Raw genomic sequence first — 23,459 nt, forward strand, 5'->3', positions numbered from 1 at the left:
TAAAAAATCAAAAAATGATGTATATATATTGATCATCTCAAGCAATGGTACACAATATAAATGTGAAACAAATAGTCGCGTTTTAATTGTCTTTCTACTTTTGATCAATTCATATGCTCACAATTTTTGTTTAGAATCACATTTCTACAGAGATATAAGAAAGTAATGTACCTTGTATAATCCATTTGATACACCAGCTTCGCTGACTTTATATCCATTCTATTTCATATTATACATTTGTCGTACATTTTTCATAAATAGATACTTTGCCTGTAAGTAAGTGGATATAAGAATTTTCTTCGATTCATATATTATTACGATGACTCGATCTGGCGATGCTGGCTGCATTTTTACACAGCTAAGTAAAGTATTAATTGGACTATCTTACCTAGAATAAAAATATCAAATAAGTTTAATTGGTGATACATCGAATAAACTTAAATATAGGAGTGTTGCACGTCAATTCGCACAGTGCTCGCAGACGCTGTAAATTAAGCAGCGAACACAAGAGATCGATTATGAAAATAAAACGATGGGCATTAAACACGCTATTATATTCAAAGTTATTTTTTTTTTCTTGTTTTTTTTTTGTTATGGTGATGAAGCCATGAGCCACTTCATTTTGTAGCGCACAGTTGTTTACTGATTTTAGCTCGTGACGTTCTCTGCGAATTGTGAGGCATGAGATTGGCGATTCATGGCGGTGCTAAATGCACCACTGATAAAAAATTTACTTATACTTATATCTAGTAAACGTCCCTTCAAACTAAATTATATGTAATTAGTATAGAGTTTCATAGCAATATCATTTTCTTGTTACTATTATATAAAGTATTTATATAGACTTGCGTATATTAAACTATATTTACAACTTTTATTAATTATTGTAACACATCAAAGATAAGTTTCCTAGAACAAGGCTGCTCCCACGCTACCTGGTTCGTAATACCACAAGAGGAAACTCATACAGTATAGAGCTAAAACACCATCTTTGCACTTTCCTGATAAAATATATCACAATTCAAATTCATAAATAAAAAAGTAAACATCAAATTAGAATTTATTTAAATGAATTGTCGCTAAAATAAAAAAAAAAGTAATCTTCGAAAAAATTCGTATAAAGTGCAAAATTGCGATTACTGAGTTTCGAACCGAACGCAGTTATCTTTCCCTTTAATATTTTAATTGTTTGGATAATTGGTCTCAACCTGGGCAATGCGATAGCAAAAGAGCAAATGGCGCGCCGGTTTTCCATCCGTTTCTAGGAAAGGTGGAATGAGTGTTGTCCTTCTTGTGCAGCTATTCGCAATTTTTCTCGCATTATTTCTATAGTTGTGTAATCGGGTAGTTTTAAGTAATTAACGCAAGTCATTACGGATGGTAAGAAATCGTCCGTTTTCATAGACGGATCAAAAGTTTTTCGCACTATTGTTAACGGTGGCGTTAAACTCTTAAAACCTGCGAAATAAAGTGCAATTTGATATTATAACGTATTTTATTTCATTTATAACATACGAACACAAAATATTGAAATATTTACCTCCAACTGGTAATCGCGGTGAACCTGTGACGAATTGAATGAACTGCCTTTGCTCTTCACTGTTGTATTTTGACATAACTTCAAACAAAAATCGTATCGCACGAGAATCTGGTGTATAACCATGATCCGTCCTACAACATTCTGAAAGCGTTTTCATGTCCCATTGTCCACCAGTTTGTGCATGCCCGCAGAACACAGCTTCGAGTTCCTCAGGGAAGAATAATCTTAATTGCGACGGCGGAAATACGGATTCGAAGCCTTCCCGAAATGCCTCCATTTGTCTGAAGACACCTTCGTACAAGAACCAATGTACTACCAACTGAAATTCAAATTTAAAAATGGTATGAAACTCCCGATGTATAAAAAAGTAATCAGCATATATTTGGATAAAATGTTTCGATTGTTCGATAAATATAAATACCTTAATGTACTGATCCAAGTTGTAAATAGTAACAGGTATCTCACTTCCACCCTTTCTTAATTCGATGTTTTCATAACCAGGTAATTCAAAGACAAGGCCAAGGTCCGAAATTAGACAACCATCTAAATTTAGAAAATTTATTAGCTGTACTTTTTCATGTGGCCTTAACGTCTGATCTTTCTCGATCGTTTCCTTTTGTCTAACGATGTCTTGCAGTCTACTAAGAGTTCGATGTATATCTGCACATACATGCGCTAAATCATTTAACGTCAATGTATGTTCTTCTCCCAATAACCAACGATAAAAAGTTAAACTAAATGGTAAGTCCAACTGAAAAAAATCAAAAATTGTTAATATTATACAATTGTAAATGTATTAAATTCAATTAGCAAATAAAAACTTACCATTCTTGAATCGTATATAGCTTTCGCCATAAATTTTCCAAGGAATTTTAATTTTGTTTTAAGTTTTGCAAGATGGGATACTTTAGTATTCCAGGAGATTGGCATTATGAAAAGTCCATGCGACGGATTAACGTATCCTGTCTCAGTAGTATTTGAACTTCCATGCCAAAGATCAAGATCAGCACGTTGTAATTCCCGAGAGACTAGAGCATAAAATTCCAATGTTGGACCAAGACCGGTACCAACCTGCAAAATAGAGTTTGTAAAATGCTATAAAATTATATACTGATTCATATAAACTATTCACTATAAAAATGATGTAAGTCTATTCTTTTAAAAATAAAGTTTCTGGAAGTAATATCTAAACAACACGTTGATCATATTAACAGAACATTCACATAATGTAAAAAAAAAAAAGAACAAACCTCGTTAACATATTGCACTTCGAGCAAGGCTCTGCTAGACGCTAAGTCTTGTATAACTTGTTCCGCTTGTTTGAGAATATCAGTTCTCGAAATAGTTCTTTTCCTGCGTTCTAAACGTGGTGTAACGCGTTCTTGACTATCTGATCCTGATAATTCTGGTGCAGAATCCAAGAGACGTTGCAAAGCTCTATCTCGATCGAACGATGTTGCATAAAGTAATAATTGTCTTGTTTCAAACGGAAACAGGAATGGACTGTAAAACATTTAGGACCATATTTAATTTACAAAATACGCATTAGTAAATTATTGTTGTGTATTTCGTAATACTAACCAGACTGTAGCGATTTGTTGTAGCCACAAAGGTAAGTTTCCCGTCATAATAACCAAAGGATCTTGTAGCTGTCTACTTGCTTTCGCAGCTATTTTATTATTAATAAAGTCTGGTGGGGAAAGTAAGCTTACACATTTTAGGTGAGGAAATAGAACACCCCAATGACGATTTAATGTGTGTAAAAGTCGCAGTAGGCACAAACCGTCTAATGAAGCATCAATAATGGTAACTGAGGGTGGCAATGTAGGAGACAAGTAAGGATCAAGTGGACATCGTTGTGGAGGAACTATTCCTTCAAGCCACAAACTATCCTCTTTTCGTTTTGAACTGATTTTTGTACTCTTTCCTTTACCTTTGCGGCTACCCTGTGAACTTGAACCTGGTTTTGGTGATGTTGCAGTTTCTTCTTCTGGTACAGGCCTAAATACAAAAAACTATGAGTAAAATTTCTTTCATTTAAAAAAAAAAAAAAAAAAACATCTTCGTTGATTATTCGATATATCGAAATATATGCTTTAATTTATCGGAGAAATAAGATAACCAAATTAAGATACCTGTAATAAATTGTGTGAGTTTGTACCCATACAGCATCATGACCAAGTGGTGGTTCACCATCGGCTTCTGCTTCAGAATGATCAATTCCAGAACAACCGAACTGCCTGACGGCTTGATAAACAGTCATATTGAAAGGCAGCACTTCATCTCCAATTAAAAATTGGAGTTTGTGTTTTGCTGATCCTTGACTTATAACTACCGCTGCCTGCAAGTTTATGTAGGTTCCAAACAGTATTCCTATTATGTGATTACTCTGAATGAAAAAATATATATAAACCTTACCAAAGTATCATCTATATCATCTTCACTGTTATCATCATCACTAACCATAGATTCTGCTTCTCGTATTCTACCATATCCACGAACCATTAAATATCGTTCAATTGCTTGTACTAACGCAAGAGGATCTATCTTAACAGTACCACCTTTCCACTGCTTTAAATTATTACACTCTGGATGTCGTTGGAGATTACACTGCAAAATCATAAAGAGTTAAATATAATAATATTGGAAATTAATGCCCGAAACTCGAAAAATTAATTGAAACTTTGAGAAGAGAAACGAAATGCTTGGACAGGCATTTAAGTTTAACAATTACTAATAAATTGTTTATTAATTATAAAAAAAAAATGTGAAGTACCTTAAGTTGATGTGTATTGAAGAACTTGAGAGCACTGGTACCTCCACGACCAGCACCAGATCCCGCTGGTAAATCATGAACTTTCACAGGAAATTGTTCCAACTGTGCAACACAACTATTTAGTTTCGTTACCAGAGCACCAAAAGCTCCAGGATTAAGGTCCATAATATTGTTGCTCTGCTGCATCTGAATCATATATATAAAAATATTTTATAGAAAGAAAAAACCACTAAATATAGGTTTAATTTACTTACAGTCGATTCTGCAAACAACTTCCAGAACATTCGAAGGCGATCATAACGATTACCAGGAGCATCTGTAGTAGTGAGGTAGTTGAGCAGAGCTTTAATAAGACCACTATAATTCATTTCAAATGGAGATATGTCACTTTCGAGTATTATATCTCGCAATTCAGTAAGCGCCGATAACATTTCATCCAATTCCTATTAATTTATCGTCAATTATTAATTTAATGGCAACAACATACAAATTGATAGCACATAACACATACAATAAAACCTCGATTTGTCCGATAAGAATTGTAATTAGGTATCAATATATACTTACATTTGATTGTAACCGTTGTATAGCAGCAGTAAGTCTTGAAAGGACTGTCATTGCAGGATGTGTACAGGGTGCATTGTCTTGATATCGCGTCAAGAACTGTGCAGCCTGTTCACGTACCCATGCTTTAGCTTTATCTCGATTGCCTCCCGTTAAACTTGAATTGCTTGGCGGTTTCGATAAACTCGTCGACGAGCTTGAATCTCTTTTATCGTTAGTAGAACTTGAAGACGACGATTTTCGACCCCATCTAGCGGGATTAAGATTTCCTAAGAATCGATTATTTTTAGTAGTGAAACCAGTAAAAAGTGATTCCGGTTGTTGAGTTTGTTGTGGTGTTGTACCGCCTAGTCTAGAAAATCGGCCCTTCTTGTTTTGCCGTTTTCTTTTTAGCACATCTCCGAGTCTCCTAATAAATTGTATAAATAAATAGATGTAATGATTTCTATGTAATTTTTCTATGTTTTTCAATCGTATACTTACAAATGAGCACTTTGTGGTGTGGATACATCATCTACTGTAGAGTTTAATTCGTTTCTAGCGTGTGTCTCCATCGATGCAGAAAGGTTCGGTTTCAACTGACACGTTGCAATTGTTCCGAACAATATGTTACCATTCGTTGATGGCGAAGCAATTGGAGACGTGGCATTACTAGAAGACAACATTGTAGTGGAAGAAAGTGATGTATTCGACGGACCTGGCTGTGGGGTTGGTAATGATGTACCTAACAAATAGAAAGGAAACAAAATATCACCATCGTTAAATTGCAATTTGTAATAAAAATACGAAACATTTTATTATACAAATAATTATGGGTATAATTTCAATAAATTACCAGAAGGACACTTGGGCGGTGAAACACCAAGAGGTACTTCAGGGTCAGCTAGTTGACGTATTTGATGTAGTACACCTTCACGATGGAAATGAACCCCAAACACTTGTGGTAGCCTTTTCATTAATATACTTGCCATCTGCAGAGCTCCAATAACAATTCGTAAATCTTGGGATGCCAGCATGCCCGCTATGTGTGATGATACTACTTGGTTCTTCAAGACATCCTACATAAACAAATAAAATGAACAATTTGAATAACAATTGATAGGAACAGTAGCGTCGTCTTTCATTGATAGTTACCTTAAGTAAATCTGTTGAAGCATAGTAGACCATACGTAAAAGAGCTCGAAGACATTTACATTTCACAGCAGGACCAGCAGAACTGCTATAGACTTCGTACAGGACAGAGAATAAAGTTCGGATAAAAGACACTAGCCATTCGTTTGTTTCGATTACTGGAGGTATAACATCCATGCTGTGAAAAATATGTATAACTTAATGAAATATGTGTTTTAAATGTAATTGTACGTTTATTTTAAAAATAAACATAAACTTTTACCTTGATAAACAAGTAGGACTTTTGCCTTCCGTGGGATGAGTATTTACTCTACGAAAAATGCTTCGCGCTACTCCAATGTCTTCATTGATTTGTTTCATCACAGTCAAATCTATCGTATAAGTTCGTCCTAGAGAGGAAAGACAAATCTCGTCTTCACCATTCTGAAATGCCATCTGTAAAAAGCATTTCTCCATTACATTGTACTTGTTCTTTTCTAAATATTAGAAAATTCGCAATGATAATAATACCTCAATAATTCTAGAATCGATAGTACTAAATGGATGACAACAATGCCTTTCATCACGCCATTCCCAATGAACGTTTTCTTGTTGATTACTGGTCCTTTCAAGTAAACTATTTACACTAAATATACCATCTGTTGGTAGTGGAGGCATGAGTTCCTCGATCAAACAAGTGATTTCAAACCACTCTTGTGGAGAACGCGGCACTAACTCTACGTCTTCCGTTTTCACTTCCAGCGATCCGGTTAAAAGATAACTTAGCGTGAACGCTATATTTTGTTGCAAAAGCAGCTGTGCCAAGTCGGGACAGCGATTTGATATCACAGAGAGCATACGTAACACTGTTATGAAATTACCAATGCTGTTGACAGGTGGTGTAATCATAAGCTAGAATATGAAGAAGTACTCTTATTACCAATAAACTATGTTTATAATTGACATCGAATATGGAGGAATAAAAAAATCAGTTTGTGATAATACTGGAGAATATTAAAATATAAATATAATTCATACCAGCTGTTGTAAGTTTTGAAGAAGTTCTGCATTTATAATTTTATGTAAAGTTATAGGTTCATGTTGAAAACTATCAACTAAACGACTAAATGCTTGGCAAACACACTCAACACTTTTTTTATCTTGATTTGTTAATCTACTTGTCAGTAAAGGCAAACTGCTGACTACCAAATGAAAATCATCAGGATGGAGATTTTGGCAACAGTTCGCTGTAATTGTTAATGCAGCTCGCTGAGCCGTGATATTGAAAAAATCGACAAATTTCAAACAAGCTGATACTCCTCCCTAAAACAATACAAATTAATTTGTAAATGTATTGTATACCCCGGCTTCAAGGATCACAGATGTACAAAATCATTGGAGTTTCACGTTCGAAATGTACAAGTCGTAACATCATAATAAAAATAGCTTATTTAAGACTGATAAGTCGTTATTTATTATATCAGTAAATATATTCTATTGTAAAACAATTCTATGTCTGCGGCCCATGACATGGTAGTATAAATTGGCCCTTGGGCCAAAATAAGTTTGACATGCCTGCTTTAAATCATCATCAACTAGATCGATGCAAACGACTCGTCACATCTATGCAATCGGTGGCACAGTGATTCTACACACCTAAGTCGAACAGCCGCAACAGTGATTATTAAACTGTTTCAGTCGCGCGAGAACTAAAAACCTTGCCAAGAAGACGGTCAGCATCGAACAAGCCATATTCCGCTTGATTAACAAAAATCCGAGTAACTTAATATACTTACCGCGTGTAAGATAGTTTTACTGTGTCTCCGTGATAACATGGCTAGTGCCGTTAAGCATTGTTCTGCCACATCCATGCACTCTATAGACTCCAGCTTTTGTAAGAACACTGGAACAGCATCAACCACAACTGTTGACGAACGAGGTAAAGCTTCCATCATGTAAGTAAGAGCACGACACGCATGTGTCATTATTACAAAATTGTGCTCTATTCCAAGTAAATTAATTAAAGCTGCGACCACTTGTTTTACTGGAAAACCAGTCAATGTGTCCTCGTTTCCCATAACCAGAATTTCACCCATTCCAATGACAGCTTGTAGCTGTTCTCCTTCATCATCAACAGCTTGTAAACCAGCCAAGAGCTGTTGTGCCTTAGCAGCTAAAACCATAAAATTATTTCGTAAAATGTTTCGAATTGTGTACACATTTAGCTAAATTTAGCATTTAATTTTTAACATAAATAGGAAAGAAAGAATAATTACCAGAACTTGCACCCATACTTCTGTTTAATAAATGTTGCATTCGTGATCCTAATGCACCAAACACATGAGGGGGTAAGCCTCTAGCTTCCAACAATGCTTGCAGCCTTCCAACTTCACCATCGTCGCTTTCGCTATCTCCTGTAGTGGCTGACATTCCAGATGGTCCTCCACTGGCTAATTACATTAATAAAAATTGTAATTTCATAACAAAAACAAATACGTAACGCTCAAACTATTATGGAACAAATATTTTTAAGAAAATTTACCAGTGGCAGATGTAGCTGTTGATGCTGATTCGTCTTCACCTGTTGTAGTCACTAATTGGTTGCCAGGAACTGTGGATGAGACTGATGTTGGAGTAGCACTATTAGTTACTGATTCAGTTCCTGACATTACACTTCCTACTCCTCCAGAACCGCCTTCTATCACTGCTTTTCTTGCACGTGACGAAGAGCGGTGTCTAAACCAAAAAGATACATATTATATACATACAATAATCCATTTTGTCCATACCCGTTTGTAAAAAAATAATTACCTGGAGCTTGAACAAGTGCCCGTTGTAGAGTCCTTTTTATGATGCTTTCCTGAAGTTTTGTTACTAGTTGGTAGTTCTTTAGATTGCTCACTGGAGAATTTTGCGCGAGGACGTAATATATGCTTGTGCGTAGGATGAGGGTGTGCAGGGTTGGCAGCAGCGGTGGCAGACACAGGTGGATTGGCAGTGGCTGTTGTCGTGATGCCACTAGTGCCTGCCCCGTCATGTGCCAACGCCCCCCCACCACTCTCCACAGAATTACTGGCTGTGTTACCCACTCTGATGCTGGACTTCACACCCAAAACTGGACTATTCGCGCTGCTACTTGCGCAAGTTGCACCACCGTGTGATTTTGATCCTAAAATATTGAAATATGTTATCATTATGATACTCGAATTATATGCAATTTTTATACTTGCAATGATTTTTAGATTTTTGCTTTTTTTTCTTTTTTTAAACTTCATTATGGTCAGAGTTCATTGTCACTTTTAGTAATAAGGAAGAGAAGGACTCTAACATAAATATGCAATGCTTCCAGTGCACGCTCAACAAATTTTATATGTACTATTAGTTATATTTGTTGTGCATGATTATACAAATCAAACATTCTTAGAAGTTGAATCAATAATAAATATGTTATGAATTTATAATACTCTATTTACATTGTTCTTAATGTGATCTACAACCTATTCAAGCACATGTTTTCTTAAATATATTTATATTAATTGCATACATATTCGTATATTAAGTATGTTTAAACATACATTTTTCTGTTGAATCTAAATATATGATACGTGCTTTTATTAATTTCTAAGAGTTGTTTCACAGATTTTGTTAAATAATCGTTTTATATTTATAGTAATGTAACAGAAATGCGAAAAAAAGCATTAGAAATTAATAACATTACACCCATAACGATAATAATATATAATGCCCCATCATTACAATTAAAATGATAAGTAGTGGGCATTATTTTCAATCTCACTTCTGTAAAAGTAAATGTATAAAAATATAAGCAATTATTCACTACATATAACAATTACGTCATTAGTGTTTAATTGCACATCACTGCTTATTACTGAGTATCACTGCTTATGACTGTTACTTTAACAATTATAGAAAGCTTTAAATTTATGAAATGAATGAACTAAATAAATTTCCAAATTATTATTAGATATTTGCACACTAATGTATTAAAACGTACAAATAATGTGTCCAAAATATAACTGTCACATCAATTTATTGAATACTACTTCATAAATGGTTTTTATGCTATACAGAAAAGTATTATGGGTAATATTTATGTAATAATATTTCCATATAATTGTCATATTTATATTAAAAATTTTGTTCACCCTTATATGTTTATTCATCAGTGTACTCCTGTATTTTCTCTTTACAAAGTGTGTGTACCAAATATGTATTTATTGCACAACATTACTATAAATAAGCTGTGTTTCTTTTACATGAACTATATTTGCCTTGTGTGTAAATTTAGTATTATTTTAGTAAAGATTTCATCATCCATTTACAGGAGTTCAAACATTACATTGAAGAATATTTGCTGTTTATGAAACTTCAGAAACTTCATAAAATGCAAAGATAGACAAAATTCGTATCTAAATAAAAATGTTGAATAACGAATAAAAGGTAAACAATTGTTTGTTAATTACTTTTTTAATAATGATTAAAATCTGAATTATACAATTAAATGTTTTACAATGAATAAATTAAAATGTAATTGTGTGATCAAATAAAATCATTATTTGAGTAAAATTTTACTCATCTGGGATAATATTTATATTTTAATTTTTTAATAATCTTTTCAACTATAATTGCAAACTGCAATAATATAATAAAATATCTGGTACACATTGGCTTTAAGTATCATACCTGTGAATAATTTAATTGCATATCATATTCATAATGTTTAAATTGATTGTTGCATTATTATTTTTCATATATCTTCGTACATTGTAAAGTATTTTCAAATCGTAAAATACAATCTTCAATTAATAATCAAAGTGGTGATAAATAATACTGTTTGAACTTATAGGCACTTTTATCATATGAAATTTCATATGGTACAAACATATTGTATAATTACATTAGAACCATATTATTTACTATGTGTCTGGAGAAATAATGTCATGCATAAATCAAATTTGACACAAACAATTTGACCTGATGTTAAGTACAATACTTGCATATGGATACAAGGGAATCAATTTAGAGAGCAGATTTATAGCGAATTTGTATTCATTTAAAGATATCTACTCATGGATTTGAGAGAAAATAAGGGGAAGAAAATGTAGTACGAAGTGTGTACTCCTTAGGCTTACCTTCTTGATGATACGTTTGTGTTGATATTGGAAAAAGTGCTTTGACAGCAGACACAAATCCTTCCAGACATTCGCTCATCCTCAGGCCTAATGATACAGTCTGATCTATGACTCTTATTTTGGTAATACCTTTTTTCTTTAATTTTAAGATACTTGTGAATCAAAACCTAATTTTACTACCCTATTCTTTAACCTACTACTTCAATAAATGAAGGTTGCAAAACACGTAGTTATGACATATGACCATGGGTTCTTTTTAACTGACCATGGCACTACATTAAGCATAGTACTAAATTCATGTGACATTATTGTACAGAATGTATATGTCAAGTATAAATATTGTCTTGTTGTCCCTGTTTATTGAATATTATGTCTAGAATTACTATTGTTATTTTATTTGTTTATAAAAAATTATACATAATTATGCATGAGTAGAATTATTTATTTAATTTTAGTTTATTAATCTTGAAGTATATTAAAGAATAATGTTTGTCTTTTCAAAGTCACTATAAGTTATTAATTTTTTAAACACTTTTGTGGTTATTATTTTAATAATATATATTTATATTATTATTAAGTATCAAACACATGTTTCATTAGAAATAAAATTAATAAACAGCAGCAAAAAAAAATTTAAAGAAAAACTGTATATATTAGAAGCAATGTATTAAATAAATAACAATAATTGCATTGTTTGTTGACCATTAAAACAATGAAATTTTACAAATGAATAAATTTGGTAAATTAAGTAGAAAAGTTTGTGTTAGCTGTAGACATTATATAAAATCATAGATTACTGAGTTTCAAAACATAAAGATATTACATTTAAATTAAAACTTGTTAATCTTTTAAAACTTAAATGCTAATTTGATTAGTTTTCACATAAAAATAAGTACGTATAATTAATCGTAATTGGTACAGAATGTACTGATTAGTGATTTACATTAATCAATTGTTTATCATTTATTGTTATTTTTATAAATTTTGTATAAGATTATTAATTGTAGAAAGATTATTAAGACAAATGTATTAACTCATTTAAGATTGGTTTGACTCTTTTTGAATTATATTATCTGTTCACTCAAATCACACATCACATCTCATTGCAACCAACACTTTTTAAAGAATAAAATAAATAAACTAACCTCGTCCTCTTGATGTAGATGGATGACTAGTAACTGGTGTATTGTTTGATGTTGGCACCAAGTTGTTATAAGTCAATTCTTCTCGATTACTGTAGCCACTGGATAGTGATAAATCAAAACTGTTATGTCCTTGTGATACGGCTTGTGGATTTTGTGGTGTTCGAGAACGAGTTCTTGAAGCAATACAGTCGATAGCCTTCAAATTTAACTCTGGCAAACTTGTCCTTACTGCACTACGAACTCTTGTACTATTCCCACTGATATTATAATTTGATTGCTGTACCTTATGTTGAGGCCTCCAATCAGTATCTAGAAAAAGTAATGCATATTTTACAAAATACTAATAAATTATATTATTTTTACAGATATAATTACCTAGATATGAATCTAAGCCACTGCCATGACTTTTACGTTCACCTCTTGTTCTATTCTCTGTTTTAAAGGAATCAGTCAAATGTTTATATGAGGAAGTATTATTGAAAACTTCAGATGCTTGTGGGTTATCAATAGTTCCTCTACGCCTTTTTTCTTCTACAGTGACCGGAATAGAACCAGTACTTTGTCGTTTTCTATAACCACTGCTACCACTGCCAGAGCTATTCCCTCCAAGCTTAGAGGTGTCTGATAAAGCATCGGCCGTCTCTACAGACCCCCCTGATGACAACTGATCTTGTTGATCTGCCATAGATTAATCGACTCATGCCACTATTCTGTCTGCAAAAAGAAATATAAGGTAAATATTTCTATTGACTACTTTGTACGATATGAAATAAGAATAATTTATAAAGTTTCATATAAAAATTATTTGATAAATTTATTTCAGAACCACAAATTATAATTGTTCTTTGAAGCATCAGTATTGCTGTAAAATAATCAAAACTTCTGTATCATATACATTATGTAATAACAAGGCTATAATGAATAAATGGAAATTAAAATTAGACTATGAAATAAAATGATAAATCAAACTAGGAAATAATTACAGTTTCAATGCATACTTGAACATTCACTTATGCAATAACATGGAACAAATTAGAGAACAAATAAAACATCATTATATTAATATAGAAAACACTTTAATGTAAATTCACTTGCTCTAAATTTCTTTGTGTAAACACGAACAATGTTCTAATTAATGTGTTAACTTTTAATTCATACGATTATATGAATATAAAATCAACAAAATAACGAATATTCAACAAAAATATGTTTGTTATATAAAGGCATATATCTACGTTTACAAAATTTGAATGGTTTTTTTAGATTTTAACAAAGGAAATATATGTACCAGCTTTCGAACAATGTGTTAAAAAAAAAAGAAAAGAAAAATTATACTCCGATTCCGACGAAGTTGATTACAAAAGAAATCACTTATTATGGCTAGATACGTTAGATCAATGCGCACTCAGATAAGAGGAGCGTAACTAAATAATACAGCAGAGGCGATGCGCAATTAATGTTTTCCTCTACGGTGAAAGAGATAGTAACGAACCCAAGAATCATAACAAACACTACAACTGGTGTCCGTTTATAATATCGTAGGCAATGCGAAATTGTGCCGTTGACATCATACAACCCCTTCCACAAACGCTAGGATTACTCGGTTGCAACAAGGCCACGAATAGACTCGGTATACCGAAAGGATACAACGGAAGGCGTAAATAATTATAACAAAGAGACTTGTGAGCGAGCAAGCCACCATTTGCTTGCGAACAAGTAATGGAGGACGAGTTCTTTCTCCATCTCTTTCTTTCTTTCGCTCTTGCACTCTCGTCACCGTGTGACCTCAGGTTGAGGTCCTCGAAAAAGAGAATCTCACTTGGGTATGCAGGTTCTTCAAGGGAGAGGGGGAGAGAGTGAAAGAAAGAAAAAAAACAGTTACCGATAAGATTACCTGAATGTCGGAAAAACATGCCCAGGGCATCGCGAGGAAAATGTCTTCTCGCCGATGATTTTTACGAGCACAACGTCTCTCGTTACATACGACAGAGAAATGGATTCACGCGCACGTACGTACGTTGGTGGTGAGCGGCTATGTGCACAGGCACACACCAAAAAACGCACCGAACGCACTGCCGAGGCACACTGAGGCAAATCAGCGGAATGCGACGGCTATCGGGATCGGGTTGGTTAGAATTGGGAAGCTGGAGGACGCTCCGCCCCCATCGGGAAACGTCACACACAAGAGTCAACGTAGGTGCGTTCTAAAACTCGGTACCCGCGTGGAGCGAAATCACGGTTCATAATGCAGCAGCAGACGCAAAACCGGCGCAAATAGCCATCTTGCTGCAGTTTTTTTTCAAACTCCTTACTTTCTCCTTCGTCTACGGCGTAAAATTAGCCACAAACAATTGCTCGAATATCAATGATGAAAGTTTTAAAAGCACAAATAGACACTGTTCTTTGCTTAACGTATTTATATATCAGTCATTACGCGATATTGCATACAACAGTGTTCTTCAAATTTCGCTATTCGACGAACCCCCATGAGAGGTCTATGCCACTTTGACGGGTGATAAAACAGACTACTTTGTATATAACCAATTGAAATGAATTTATTTTTACTTATATTTTCATTGCGTGAAGTATGGAATCGTTTACATTTAAAAAATCTAGAACTTGTGGCATTTAAAAGAAAATTCTTTTTAACAAACATATTTTTGTTATGTTTTAGAAACTAATTTTTAAAAAATCGTACATCATACGATAGACAATGTGATTAAGAATATTAGCACCAAAGATCATCAAAATCGGTTTAATAACAGTCGAGTTACTATTAACAGAAACACAAACAAACATGTTTAAAATTTAGTTTGGCGCTTCAACACTTGTATATAAACTATCACTTTAAGTACTAAATTTTCAACCATCACTATATTTTAAATTTGCCAATTTTGTAATGATTTAGGTTAGAAAATCTCCTTGACAAGAATAAAATACTATGGTAAGTAAGTACTTTTGTCATTTTATGATATAGTATACTTCTTCTCATTTGAGAATTCGTGGACCCCCACTAAACGTTCGCGGATCCCCTGGAGTCTGGGTACCCCAATTTGAGAAACGCTGACACATGAGATCGAACACATTCAACGTCGTGCAACGTTACAACATGCGTAGATAAATTTTTATCATGCTTTTCACGTATACGTAACAAAACTATAATTGCATGCAAATAAAAGCAAGAAAACTAAGGAACCGTTTGTTTTCAACATTTAAATATATAATTATTAGTCGATGAATGTCATGACACATAACATTTTGAACATTATACACGAAACGTAATACCTAAAATAGAATAAATTATTACTGCCCTTATCATATTTTCTTTTTGTCATGTATATTTAATATGTTTGATACGTATTATTGATGTCGCTTCTTGAAAAAATTAATTTGATTTTTTCGAGAAATAAACTAAAACGAATTTTGATTATATTTCGTATTATACGACATCATCTACTTCGCACACATAAAATAACGTTTACTGATGATACGTTAATTGACAGCTGTAAATCTAATAATTATCTTCAAATCAGATATAAAAATAATCATTAAACAACTGTAGAACATTTTTAATTATATACTTTTAAATCTTTTATGAAAATATGTAAACTTCACAATTACGATGTCGTAACAGACATTGAGTTTTAGTTCTATTGTTTGATCGTGACAAGTATGTATACACTAACCACGATTGGTTGAAAACCTCATTTGGTAGTGCCCAATTGGCCGATAAACTAAGGTATTTCTCAAGATATGTCAAAACAGCTTGTGATAAATGATATATCTGTTAACTAATCAATTAAATAAATTTTCAGTACATGTATTAAACACATTACAGTTATCTGTTGTTCCTTAGTCTCCAATTTTATTTATGGACATCAACTTACCGAAAAAGGGAGCTCCTCCCTGGAAGTTAGACTCCAGTTACGCAATGCGACGTACGAGAGGACACGTGAAATTACGGACTATGCTGTCAAGTCGATTGGAGCGTCGTCTGCTACGATATCTCGACCAAGGATTATACACGATGCAGGTTGTTTCGGTCGATTCAACTAAAGCACGTTTGTTCCTTTATGTAGCCAAAATGTAACTCCGGTGGACGGTGATTGGCTAATGTTTGCCATTCGTTCTGTATCAACCAATCAGTGGCAAAACTAACGTTATGATTTCATCTCATAAGAAGGTGACCTGTGATGTAAAATGTTCTTTTATAAACAAATAACAAAAGTAACGATTACGATTTAAACGCAAACCGCATAAAGTAAGTCTTTGAAATAATAAATAGTTTATTTTATTTTCAAGTCTCGTTCATTATTATTTGAAATACAATACTTTTCTATTTGCATTGTTGTAAAACTGTTGTTCGCGGTTCGAATAAAGTTGTCTTATTTCTTGTGTATTAAAGTATATTCAATTCTTTTTAAGCGTTACAACTAACTATTTATTTCAAAAGAACGTACAGTGGTATTGTTGAGAATAGGAATCTGAATTGAAGTAGTTAAGTATGAACACATAACTTTTGTAAAAATGTCGAAAACGTATAACCTATTACTTAAAAAAAAAGGTATCTACAATTTGATTATATTAAAAGAATTATAAGTTTTAAATAAAATAATTTCTTTTAATATCTTTCTATTTATTTTTAGTAAACTAATATTGTGTTTTTTATACATTTATAATATAATTTAATTATTATTTCTCATTAATGCCATATAGTAGTTGTTTCAAAGATTCTTCATTTATAGTTTGTAAGGTATTTGGATGTGTATTATCATCGTTGTTAAAGCTTTGTTCCATGTTGGTATTAGCTATGTTTATTTCCATATCATGTGTTATACTTCTGAAGTTATTGTAAGGTTTAAGTACATCTCTTCTTTGTGTTGGTGATGATACTCGTAAATGTTCCATTTCAGCAGTGGGAGAAGATAATCCAGTTTCTAGTGGAGATATTATCATTGAAAAGAAATCAGTTGCATCTTCTTGAAGTGATTTTTCATTTTTTGAATATATTTTTTTAGAAGTATCAAGTGTTTCTTTAAATATAGAGCTATTAGGAATGTTGGACTTCCATATATTTCTTGTTTCTCCATTTTCATCATTTATCCGTACACATTCCTCTAATTTCTGATCTTTACTTTGGGTTACTTCAGTTTTATCCTTTGATTCCTTTGTTAGAAGTTGTTGACCTTGAGTGTTTATTATTAATACGTACTTATTTTCTTCGTTACTTAAAATATTTAGCATTGGTTGATTCTCTTCTACATGATCTTTTTGTATTTGACAGGTATTGTTACTCAAGTCTTGTCTGTTTGATAAATGTGTTGAATGTTGATCTGAATTACTTGCTTGTTGTGTATTTCCCATCTGTTGTGTTAGACACTTATGAGTCCTTTGACTTACCTGCAGTAATAAACAATTAATGAAATTGTAAAAATAATCTGTCAATTATAACATACCTTATATCTAAAACTTTTTCCACATATTGTACATTTGTAAGGCATTACACCTGTGTGAATTCTACGGTGAACCAGATATGAAACACGTTGACGGAAACATTTTCCTAAAATATAAATATCATTTAAAATATTATAATTTTTTTCTTCCTATTACATAAAATAAAACTGCTCAAAATCTCATTGATATTTATACTATTATTAGAGTAGCGTCCATATGTGAGCTTTATCTATATAGTAGTAATAATCACAAAACCTTATTATACATACATTGCAGAAACAGAACAATCCATGTTAAATTGTTAGTAGCAACTGAAAACAAAACATGCATTATTCTAAGATTTTTAAAGTGTTTATTGAATAAAATCTTTATAAAAGCCCACATACCACAAGTTTCACATGCAAAAGGTTTTTCTCCTGTATGAATTCGTTCATGGTTGTGTAAAGTAGATAATTCTTTAAATGATCTACCACATGTTGCACATGTATGTGGTTTATCATCCTTATGATATAATCTATGTTTATGATATGATTGTTGAAATGTGAACGTTTTATTACATATATTACATTTATAAGGCATTTCTCCTGAATGTAATCTTTTATGTTTTTTTAAAAAATATTTTGTTGTAAACATTTTACTACATACATCACATTCCCATTGTTTAGCTTCATGTGTCTTTAAATGCTGTATTACATGTTGTTCCTGGAACAGTGAATGTATTTTATTTTCATAAAAATTATATAAAAAAGATTTAGTTACCTTTTTAAATGTCTTTCCACATGTAGGACAATTATATTTATTCTTGTTAAATATAAGTTCCACTTGTCCACCTTTAGCCAAAGAACCTGAACACATTGTCTTGTTAACAAGTATCAAATTACATAAGTTTTATATAATATAAATAAATTACCCAGATTATATCCCATGTGTGCTACTCTCATATGAACCATCAGACTACCCCTCATTTTAAATACTTTAGAGCATAAATGGCAAGAGTAATCCTTAAGAAAGTTTTCAGGAATGACATTTAAATCTTTTTCATTGATCATATGCACTAACTGTTTATGTAAAAGTAAAATGTTATAGTCAGGAAGATGAAAACCACATATATTGCAACGTTCAGTCTTTTCTTTTGTTGATAAAGTTTTGAAAAGTTTTAACTGAGGCAGTGTTTGTTCGTTTTTACTATTTTCATCTTTTCTTTCATTACATATAGCAAATGAATTATCATCCATATTTTTTTCATTATTATACTTTTCCAACAACATATTAGTATTAGTTGTTGCGATATTTGGAAATTTATTCAATGATGTTATTTGTTCATTGTAATTTTGTTTATTATTACAAGACTCTTCATTTTCTATACATTTTTCCAATGCACACATATGTTCATTTGTAGAAGTTTGTTGTTCACAATGTTGATCTTGAATCCAATGTCTAAAGGTTTGAATATTTTCATGTTCTTTTTGAGCATGATTTTGTATCAAATTTACCTGTTTAATATTACCAGTTGCATAATACTGTGTGGCATAATTTAATTTTATTGTTTGCTGAGAATCTTTATCTACGTTTGATATTCTTTTGTTCTCGAGTGTTTCACGAATTGTATTTACTCCTTCATTATCACAAATCGAATCTGTTAAAAATGAAACTTGTGGTGCATGATTTACAGGTAAATTTTGATTTTGAATACAAACTCCTGAATTTAAAATTGAAACTTCGTCTTTCGTAATTTGTAAGTTCTTACAGGATTTTAAACTGCTTTGGATATTCAGGTTATTTTCTAAAAGTTTGTTCTCGTCTGTTATTAATACCTTAGATACGTTCCAATCTTGATAAGTAGTATTTTGTAAATTATGAACTGTTGGTGGATTATTATTGCTAGTAGCAATATTTGTGTGTTTTGATGATTCTGTTGTATTATTATCATTTAAATTTATAGTGTGGCTGAACAAATGAATTGTCAGTTTATCAATGCCAAGCAATATTTCATTGCATACAGGACATGTAAGAGGTCGAGTTGCTACACTTATTAATCCTGTTCGTAATGCATCCAATGTTAAAAAACCTGGTTGAGAGCACAAAGGGCACGCTAAAAGTCGTGCACACATATTTTTTATCAATTTTTTATTTACGGTATATTTTGCACAAAACGTTAACTATGTACTATAATGCAACTTCATTTTTTTTTCTTTTAATTTTTCTTTTTACAAAGCACCACAATCGTGTTACTAATATTTAATGACAGCAGAAAATGACAAAAATAATAAATGTGTTCTTTTTTTATTTGGTTCGTGTTAATGAAAGTAAAACTTTTATAAGGACTTTGTATTAACTGTTGAAGTATAGAGTTTACAAGGTATGTGTTTAAACTAATTGGTCAGTTTAAATTTAACATTGTCATCTGTAATGTTATTGGGGTTATGCTTGAACTTGACCCAATAGCACAAATTAAAGACCACAATCGTACCTTACATGTCAGTAATGAAAAAAGAAAGCTTAATGAAAGAGAAGTATTTCTATTTGAAACACACAGAATAGAACAAAGTTTCACATCTGAAAATCTAATTATAGAATGAGGATTTCAGATATTTATCCGGGATTCCTTTGATTCTATGTGGAGTGTAGGTGACGATCTTGAAGCTATATTTAGACAAGGGGCGGGACATTTAAGAAAAAACTTTGGGAGCAGCAGGAATACGTTTATCGAATAAAAATAATATGAAATTTATCGATTTATAAAAAATAAAAACATTTACAAAAAATAGGTCACAGTAATTTTAAAATATTGGGCATTTGTATGGTGTTCCATTTTTGCAGCAGTATTCCTTTCCAGCTGACAGATTTGTATTAATCCACTGGCTTTTACAGTTCTTAATAAATAAGTAAGCCTAGTATAAAAGAACATTGATTTACATTAGAACCTTTATTGTATTACTGTAGGAACAATATAATACTTACTCTCTCTTTATAGCTGTCACGTTCTATTGAACTACATATCATTGTAGAACTATTTGGAAGATATTTAATAATCTGTAATAAATTTATAAGTATCGGTACTTAAAGAATCAAAATTATTCAGTAATTTGTTTAAGGAAACTTAAATAAGTAGTTTGATATTATCTCTATGAAATAACTTACAGTTTCTAGACATTTATTTGTGCAGAGCCTCTTTCCAGCTGGAGTACATAAAAATGTTCCAGGTTGATCATAGATAAGAGCAGGATTTCCTGCAGGTGATTCTTTATTACCTTTTTTAAATTGACTAGTTAAAAAAATCCCACAAGCACAATCATTTGGAAATTCAGTAGTTGTAAAATCATGAGTATTGTTTAAGGTTTTTGATTTAATTTGATTTGTAAATACAGATGAGAAGTAAAAAACTACTAATAAATATATGAAGTACATTTTCTTCTGTAAAAAAGATAATTTATATTGTGCATGTTAAAATTTTTAGAATTATTATAATATTTAAACACACTTATAACATAGCATTAGTTTCAAATATAAAAGGTTTATTATTTACTGTGCATATAATTTAATGTTATACTTACATTGATCTGGCTGACTGAATTTTTTGCAAGAACTTAATGGAAGTTAGCAAATGGCTGCTGGTTTTGTTAAAGATACGTTGTTTTGTTGTGTCAGCTATTAAAATGGGTCAGAATATACATGCATATTAAGCAATATTTCATAATACTGCAATGTTGCAGTCATATTTTTTACAAAGAAATTTACTTTATTTTTTGTTAATGTAATATGTTCACAAATAAATACAGCAAAGAAATTGTTTTTATATAATAATAGCAACCATGTTCATAGTATAACACACCCACATTTTATGACTTTTTTATAAGTTTTGCATCTCCCTTTAAAACTATCTTCTCTCCATTTGCAATACAGATATATTCACATTTAATGATTTTTCTAATAGAAATAATTTGCACTTTTATTTCTATTGTATCCCCTGCATAACATGGCTTTGGATATGTGAGATTTTGTTGAACTACTATACTTCCTGGGCCAGGTATTTTTGTACCAATTACTCCTGATACTAAGCCATTAAGAAAAGCACCATGGACAAGGTTGTTTGTGGAACCTGTATGTACTGGATTGTAATCACCAGTCAATTTGGCAAATTTAAGTATATCATCATTTGTAATTGTTTTAAAAATTGATACTTCATTTACAGTCTTCACATTTTTTAAAACATTTGATGAATTTGTTAGGTCAGAAGCTCCTGTACAATACTTCTTCAATAATTCAAAGAATGACTTTGTCAACTTCATTTTATTTTTTGTGTAAACTGTACTTTACAATGTTTGCATTCTTTAACAATTAGATTTACAAATATTCACGAATGACAAGACATTTAATATGTTGGAATACAGATTTATATATTTTTTGTACTCTGATCTTCAACATTTGCTTTGCAATGGTTGTTTAAAAATACTGTTGCTAAATTTTGTATACGATTATTTTCATGCTTTACAAAATCAGAAATTGTTTCAAATGTTTCAACCGTTATTTGACTTTTAGATTCAGGTGTGATTAAAAATATTAAACTGGTAATCACAGAAAGTATGGTATCTTCGTCTTGTAAGCAAAGCAGAGATGTCAATAATTGAATGCCGTGATTACGTAAAATATACAACTTATTTATTGGATCTAAAATATAATTATAATTTTATTCGATTATTACGATCACTATTAAAAAAAATTAACCTAACTTTTCTTTGAAATAAGTAAATACTTGCCAGTGCATAGATTACAAATACCTCCTGCTGCAAACCGTACCAACTTTATATTATCTTCTGATAATGTATGAAGGAACAAATCAATTATTTTAAGTTGTCTTATATATCCGTAGTTAATAGGATCATAAGAAAAATTAGCAAGGTTTGCTAATACCTGCTCTCTCGCTTCTACGGAAAAATTTGGATCATTAATCTTCGTTCTAAATAATCTTACAACTGTTTTTTTCTTTTTACACAATTTACCTTTCGATTTGGTAGTTTTAAATTCTGTAACTAGAAGTTTCAAAAAATCATAACGGCCAATAGCATTTTTTCCAGTACGTTTTATTAGTTTTTCCTTACTAGTAAACATTAGTAAACAATGTTTTATTATACAGTTTAGAATTTCTTCAAAATTATAACTTATTAGAGATAATGGTGTAAAAAATTGTTAGTTTGTTCTGATCATTAAATTTATGAATTAACTGAATTTTAAGTGTTTTAAGATTAATGCAAACATTAATGTTGGTTAGATTCCCTCATGAACTGTAATACTGACAGAAAACGTTAGTTTCGAAGCGTATCTTAGAGTCAGTTAATTAACTAATCAGAGAATAGATTATCTGAATGACGTTCGTAAAAATAAGTCTACATATTGTACGAGGATTACGAGGTTATTCTGTACTAGATCAGTGTTTCTCAAGCAGGGGTTCGTAAACACGAACATTTAATTAGAGTTTTCGTGAGCTTTCAAAATAAAACAAAGGCATTTATATCGTGAAATAAAAAAAATTGCTTCTGATATTATTTTATTTTTATTAAGGGAATTTGCTAACTTATACTTTCAATATGAAAGTCCAATGAAAGAAACTCTGGTAAATAAAACCATATAACTATAACAGATTTTCATTGGTTCGCTGTATCTCCAATCAAGAGTGAACCGTAATTATATTTATTTTTATTCGTATTACTTTATTCGAT

At 31.6% G+C, this 23,459-nt stretch overlaps 4 protein-coding genes across 10 annotated transcripts; all 4 read right to left on the bottom strand.

Moving 5' to 3' along the window:
- Nucleotides 1-4: 4 nt before the first annotated feature.
- On the bottom strand, nucleotides 5-16,312 carry Ctrip (E3 ubiquitin-protein ligase ctrip). Of its 7 annotated transcripts, XR_013081088.1 has the most exons (26): nucleotides 14,183-14,405; nucleotides 12,664-13,002; nucleotides 12,289-12,597; nucleotides 11,144-11,230; nucleotides 8,802-9,159; nucleotides 8,533-8,726; nucleotides 8,267-8,440; nucleotides 7,787-8,163; nucleotides 7,029-7,313; nucleotides 6,522-6,902; nucleotides 6,274-6,446; nucleotides 6,015-6,189; nucleotides 5,716-5,938; nucleotides 5,364-5,604; nucleotides 4,884-5,289; nucleotides 4,571-4,759; nucleotides 4,317-4,502; nucleotides 3,959-4,150; nucleotides 3,676-3,881; nucleotides 3,122-3,541; nucleotides 2,791-3,043; nucleotides 2,366-2,611; nucleotides 1,962-2,291; nucleotides 1,541-1,859; nucleotides 1,209-1,458; nucleotides 5-270 (listed from the first exon to the last, which is right to left on the bottom strand). XR_013081088.1 is itself a non-coding variant. In XM_076782409.1 (25 exons), the coding sequence occupies exons 2-25, from the start codon at nucleotides 12,971-12,973 to the stop codon at nucleotides 1,262-1,264; spliced, it is 6,231 nt and encodes a 2,076-aa protein (XP_076638524.1). In that variant the 5' UTR covers nucleotides 12,974-13,002; nucleotides 16,176-16,312; the 3' UTR covers nucleotides 5-1,261. The 7 variants fall into 7 exon arrangements, 6 of the variants coding, with proteins under 6 accessions (XP_076638524.1, XP_076638527.1, XP_076638523.1 ...); XM_076782409.1 differs by lacking the exon at nucleotides 14,183-14,405 and adding an exon at nucleotides 16,176-16,312 and having other exon boundaries at nucleotides 5-1,458; XM_076782412.1 differs by lacking the exon at nucleotides 14,183-14,405 and adding an exon at nucleotides 15,245-15,369 and having other exon boundaries at nucleotides 5-1,458.
- A 597-nt stretch (nucleotides 16,313-16,909) lies between these two features.
- On the bottom strand, nucleotides 16,910-20,341 carry LOC143350348 (uncharacterized). Its single transcript, XM_076782438.1, has 5 exons — nucleotides 18,653-20,341; nucleotides 18,502-18,587; nucleotides 18,129-18,444; nucleotides 17,745-17,848; nucleotides 16,910-17,688 (listed from the first exon to the last, which is right to left on the bottom strand). The coding sequence occupies exons 1-5, from the start codon at nucleotides 19,851-19,853 to the stop codon at nucleotides 16,981-16,983; spliced, it is 2,415 nt and encodes an 804-aa protein (XP_076638553.1). The 5' UTR covers nucleotides 19,854-20,341; the 3' UTR covers nucleotides 16,910-16,980.
- Nucleotides 20,342-20,464: 123 nt separating this feature from the next.
- Nucleotides 20,465-21,568, bottom strand: LOC143350381 (follicle cell protein 3C-1-like). Its single transcript, XM_076782495.1, has 4 exons — nucleotides 21,297-21,568; nucleotides 20,884-21,156; nucleotides 20,704-20,775; nucleotides 20,465-20,633 (listed from the first exon to the last, which is right to left on the bottom strand). The coding sequence occupies exons 2-4, from the start codon at nucleotides 21,148-21,150 to the stop codon at nucleotides 20,523-20,525; spliced, it is 450 nt and encodes a 149-aa protein (XP_076638610.1). The 5' UTR covers nucleotides 21,151-21,156; nucleotides 21,297-21,568; the 3' UTR covers nucleotides 20,465-20,522.
- A 438-nt stretch (nucleotides 21,569-22,006) lies between these two features.
- On the bottom strand, nucleotides 22,007-23,391 carry LOC143350376 (armadillo repeat-containing protein 7-like). The gene is made up of 3 exons (XM_076782488.1): nucleotides 22,743-23,391; nucleotides 22,500-22,667; nucleotides 22,007-22,410 (listed from the first exon to the last, which is right to left on the bottom strand). Exons 1-3 carry the CDS (start codon nucleotides 22,849-22,851, stop codon nucleotides 22,136-22,138), a joined length of 552 nt encoding a protein of 183 aa, XP_076638603.1. The 5' UTR covers nucleotides 22,852-23,391; the 3' UTR covers nucleotides 22,007-22,135.
- Between the last annotated feature and the right edge of the window lie 68 nt (nucleotides 23,392-23,459).

The sequence above is a fragment of the Colletes latitarsis genome, chromosome 14 (genome assembly GCF_051014445.1).
Source record: "Colletes latitarsis isolate SP2378_abdomen chromosome 14, iyColLati1, whole genome shotgun sequence".
Taxonomy (NCBI): domain Eukaryota; kingdom Metazoa; phylum Arthropoda; class Insecta; order Hymenoptera; family Colletidae; genus Colletes; species Colletes latitarsis.